This window comes from Salvelinus sp. IW2-2015, unplaced genomic scaffold (genome assembly GCF_002910315.2).
Source record: "Salvelinus sp. IW2-2015 unplaced genomic scaffold, ASM291031v2 Un_scaffold6982, whole genome shotgun sequence".
NCBI lineage: Eukaryota > Metazoa > Chordata > Actinopteri > Salmoniformes > Salmonidae > Salvelinus > Salvelinus sp. IW2-2015.
In genome coordinates this window covers 11,948-16,817 of record NW_019948243.1, presented here as the reverse complement: position 1 = coordinate 16,817, position 4,870 = coordinate 11,948, and the positions used below count along the sequence as shown (strand labels likewise).

The 4,870-nt window shown below is 58.4% G+C and overlaps 1 protein-coding gene and 1 long non-coding RNA gene across 2 annotated transcripts; both read left to right on the top strand.

Moving 5' to 3' along the window:
- Positions 1–3: 3 nt before the first annotated feature.
- Positions 4–952, top strand: LOC112079127 (sprouty-related, EVH1 domain-containing protein 3-like; the record flags this gene model as incomplete). The annotated part of the gene is made up of 1 exon (XM_024145160.2): positions 4–952. A coding segment is annotated over one exon (933 nt), but the record flags the coding sequence as incomplete, so codon positions are not given.
- Positions 953–1,673: 721 nt separating this feature from the next.
- On the top strand, positions 1,674–1,971 carry LOC139027046 (uncharacterized). The gene is made up of 3 exons (XR_011479076.1): positions 1,674–1,689; positions 1,728–1,813; positions 1,937–1,971. It is a non-coding gene; the product is annotated as an uncharacterized lncRNA (long non-coding RNA).
- Positions 1,972–4,870: the final 2,899 nt, after the last annotated feature.

The following is a 4,870-nucleotide window of genomic DNA, read 5'->3' as shown; positions in this document are numbered from 1 at the left end:
AAGGGCCCCCCAGCCTCCTCCCCCCTCTCCCCCACCATCTCTCTACTAGAGGAGGGAGACCTGCGCAGCCTGGACCCCTGTAAGGACCTATGGGGTTCCCGGGGGTACGAGGACTACCGGCGTGCCGGGGCGCAGAGGACCATGGTGGGCGGTCTAACTGGGGGGGTGGTGGTGGGCAGTGGGGGCAGCATACAGGACAAGTCCACAGAGCTGTGTGTGGTCCGCTTTGAGAAGGAGGTGGCAGGGGTGGGTACGGCGGGCTGCGAGGTAACGGTCACTCTGGACAGTAAAGGTTCCCAGCGCCTCTCCTCCTCCTCCTCGCCCACGTGCATGGCCTCCATGCCCAATGCTGTATCTGGAGGCTCGTCGGGCGCCGGCTCGCCCCAAGAGACCGGGAAGGGAAGTCCCTCCCCTTGCTGCATCCACACCTCTCTGGCCACTCCCCGCTCACGGACTCGCAAGCGAGGAGGAGGTGGAGGAGGAGGAGGGGCAGCAGCGGGAGGCGGGGATGGTACCGACGGTGACCCGGCCATCTCCCCAGACGAGGACAGTCCGTGTCCGGCGGGGTCGTCGTGTTCGTCGCGCTGCGTCTACTGCCGCTCCGTGTTCAGCCAATCAGAGAACGGGCGGGGCCGCTGCCGGGACGCCCCCGACCCCGCCCTACACTGCCTGCGCCAGTGGACCTGTGTGTGGTGCGCAGAGAGCCTGCTTTATCACTGTATGTCGGACTCAGAGGGCGAGTTCTGGGAGCCGTGTTCCTGCGAGGACTCTTTAGGGGAGGGCCATCCCCACCCTCTGTGCTGTGCCCGCTGGCTGGCCCTCCTGGTCCTGTCCCTGTTCGTGCCCTGCATGTGCTGCTACCTGCCCCTGCGGGCTTGCCTGCGCTGTGGAGAGAGGTGCGGCTGTTGTGGGGGGAAGCACAAGGCCGTCCGGTGAGGCCAGGCTGGGGAGGCTAGACTCATTCTCTAACAACTCTCCATCTTCACCACACAGTCTCCTCTGTCTTCTCTCCTCTATACACACAATACTCTATATTCATATCTCTACTCTCTTCTAATTACCAATCCTACTCTCTCAGTCACCACTCAATATACATCTGCCTACTCTCCTACCCACCTCCCTCCGCTTTTCTCTCTATCTCTGTCTCTTCTCTGTCTCTCTCTCTGTCCCTCTCTCTCTCCTCTCTGTCTCTCTCTCCTCTCTCCCCTCTCTCTCCCTCTCACTCTTCCTCCCTCTCTCCTTCGGAGCTAAACCAGAGGTAAGGGGGGGGTGTGTGGTCATCTGGTAGTTCCAGAGGTAATGTTCCAAAACAACATTCCAGTGTCTGTGACTGATGGGGTCCTGTCGACATGTTTAATAAAATATACCAATCAAAATTCTAATCATATATATATTATAAATGTCCTTTTTTTGTTTTTGCGTGTTTTCTCCCATAAATTAAAAAACAAAACAAAAAAAAACTGCCAGTTGAAACAGTGTACACACATCATCAGTCCTCTTCTCTCCTCCCCAGTCCAGTTTCTCTGATCTCTGACCCCAGACAGGACAATCAGCAGCCAGTCCTCATAACGACGGTAACTCCTCTATGAAGGCTCCTGGTGATTTCATTTAAACCTGGCGCATTCAGTGTCCTGTGTCCCGTGTTCCGTGTGCAGGGCAGCCACATAGATGTCCCCTCCTATACTGTAGGTTTGTGTTACACTGATAGACGTCCTCCATACTGGTAGGTACTGGTGTTACAACCGATAGACGTCCCCTCCCATACTGTAGGTACTGGTGTTACACCGATAGACGTCCCCCTCCCATACTGTAGGTACTGGTGTTCACACCGATAGACGTCCCCCTCCATACTGTAGTATGTGTTACACGTAGACGCCCCTCCATACTGTAGGTACTGGTGTTTACACCAGATAGACGTCCCCCTCCCATACTGTAGGTACTGGTGTTACACCGATAGACGTCCCCTCCCATTATCTGTAGCGTATGGTGTTACACCGATAGAACGTCCCCTCCCATACTGTAGGTACTGGTGTTACACAAGACTAGCGTCCTCCCAATACTGTAGTACTGGTGTTACACTGATAGACATCCCCTCCACAGCAGACATGAACCAGTGAGGGAAAGAAGGGTCCAGTTTGAAATGAGAGAGTGGAAGGCTGTCGGGGGCGTGGGGGGGTAGGGTTAAGAGATCTGAGTGTACCCCCTAAATGAGAGAGTGGAAGGCTGTCGGGGGCCGTGGGGGGCTAGGGTTAAGAGATCTGAGTGTCCCCTAAATGAGAGGTAGGAAGGCTGTCGGGGCCGTGGGGGCTAGGTTAAGAATCTGAGTGTACCCCCTAAATGAGAGAGTAGAAGCTGTCGGGGGCCGTGGGGGGGCTAGGTTAAGAGATCTGAGTGTACCCCCTAAATAGAGAGTGGAAGGCTGTCGGGGGCCGTGGGGGGGCTAGGTTTAAGAGATCTGAGTGTACCCCTAAATGAGAGAGTAGAAGGCTGTCGGGGGCCGTGGGGGGGCTAGGTTAAGAGACTGAGTGTACCCCCAAATGAGAGAGTAGAAGGCTGTTGGGGGCCGTGGGGGGGGCTAGGTTTAAGAGTCTGAGTGTCCCCTAAATGAGAGAGTGGAAGGCTGTCGGGGGCCGTGGGGGGCTAGGGTTAAGAGATCTGAGTGTACCCCTAAATGAGAGAGTGGAAGGCTGTCGGGGCCGTGGGGGGTAGGTTAAGAGATCTGAGTGTACCCCATAATGAGAGAGTGGAAGGCTGTTGGGGGCGTGGGGGGGCTAGGTTAAGAGATCTGAGTGTACCCCCTAAATGAGAGAGTGGAAGGCTGTTGGGTGGCGTGGGGGGCTAGGGTTAAGAGATCTGAGTGTACCCCCTAAATGAGAGAGTAGAAGGCTGTCGGGGGCCGTGGGGGGGCTAGGGTTAAGAGATCTGAGTGTACCCCCTAAATGAGAGAGTGGAAGGCTGTTGGGGCGTGGGGGGGATAGGGTTTAAGAGATCTGAGTGTACCCCCTAATGAGAGAGTGGAAGGCTGTTGGGGGCTGTGGGGGGCTAGGTTGAGATCTGAGTGTACCCCCTAAATGAGAGAGTGGAAGGCTGTTGGGGGGCTGTGGGGGCTAGGTTGAGATCTGAGTGTACCCCCTAAATGAGAGAGTGGAAGGCTGGTGGGGGGCCGTGGGGGGCTAGGGTTAAGAGATCTGAGTGTACCCCCTAAATGAGAGAGTGGAAGGCTGTGGGGGGGCTGGGGGGGCTAGGTTGAGATCTGAGATGTACCCCCTAAATGAGAGAGTGGAAGGCTGGTGGGGGCCGTGGGGGGGCTTAGGGTTAAGAGATCTGAGTGTACCCCCTAAATGAAGAGAGTGGAAGGCTGTTGGGGGGCTGTGGGGGCTAGTTGAGATCTGAGTGTCCCCCTAAATGAGAGAGTGGAAGGCTGGTGGGGGGCTAGGGTTAAGAGATCTGAGTGTACCCCCTAAATGAGGAGAGTGGAAGGCTGTTGGGGGCCGTGGGGGGCTAGGGTTAAGAATCTGAGTCTACCCTCTAAATGAGCGAGTGGAAGGCTGTCGGGGGCCGTGGGGGGCTAGGTTAAGAGATCTGAGTCTACCCTCTAAATGAGAGAGTGGAAGGCTGTCGGGGGCGTGGGGGGCTAGGGTTAAGAGATCTGAGTCTACCCCCTCAAAGAGAGAGTGAAGGCTGGTGGGGGGGCTAGGCTAAGAGATCTGAGTGTACCCCCTAAATGAGAGAGTGAAGGCTGTTGGGGGGCCGTGGGGGGCTAGGTTAAGAGATCTGAGTGTACCCCCTAAAAGAGAGAGCGCATTTCATCTTCCCCCGTGCTCCCTCTCTTTCTATGTCCTCCATTCCATACAGTCTGTTTTCTTCACCCCAAAGTCCCAACAAACATCCCCCCTGGGTCTAGCCCACAAACACCTCCAACCCCCTGGATCGTAGCCCCCAAACCCTCAACCCCCTGGGTCTACCCCCCTAACCCCCTGGGTCTAGCCCCTCTTCCCACACCCTCCCTCCCCCCTGGGTCTAGCCCCCTCCACCCCCCTGGTCTAGCCCCCCAAACACCTCCAACCCCCTGGGTCTAGCCTCTCAACCCCTGCGGTTAGCCCCTCCAACCCCCTGGGTCTAGCCCCCCAACACCTCCAAACCCCTCTGGGTCTAGCCCCAACACCTCCAACCCCCTGGGTCTACCCCCAACACCTCCAACCCCCCTGGGTCTAGCCCCCCAACACCTCCAACCCCTCTGGGTCTAGCCCTCTCTCCCACTGCCAACCCCCTGGGTTCTAGCCCCCAACACCCCCAACACCCCTGGGTCTAGCCCCCCAACACCTCCAACCCCCTGGGTCTAGCCCCCCAACACCGTTCACCCCCTGGTCTATCCCCCCACAACCTCCAACCCCCTCTGTCTAGCCCCCAAACACCTCCAACCCCCCTGGGTCTACGCCCTCCAACCCCCCTGGGTCTAGCCCCCTCCAACCCCCTGGCTAGCCCCCCAACACCTCAAACCCCTGGGTCTAGCCCCCCAACACCTCCAACCCCCCTGGGTCTAGCCCCCCCAACACCTCCAAGCCCCTCTCCTCCCCACTGCCAAACCCCCTGGGTCTAGCCCCCCTCAACCCCCTGGTCTAGCCCCCCAACACCTCAACCCCCCTGGGTCTAGCCCCCCAACACCCAACCCCCCTGGGTCTTTCCCCCAACACCTCCAAGCCCCCTCTCCCTCCCACTGCCAACCCCCCTGGGGTCTGAGCCCCCCAACAACTTCCAACCCCTGGGTCTAGTCCCCCCCCAACAACTCCAACCCCCCTTGCGGGTCTAGCCCCTGCAACCACCGCCACCCCCTGGGTTAGCCCCTCTCTCCCACTGCCACCCCCTGGGT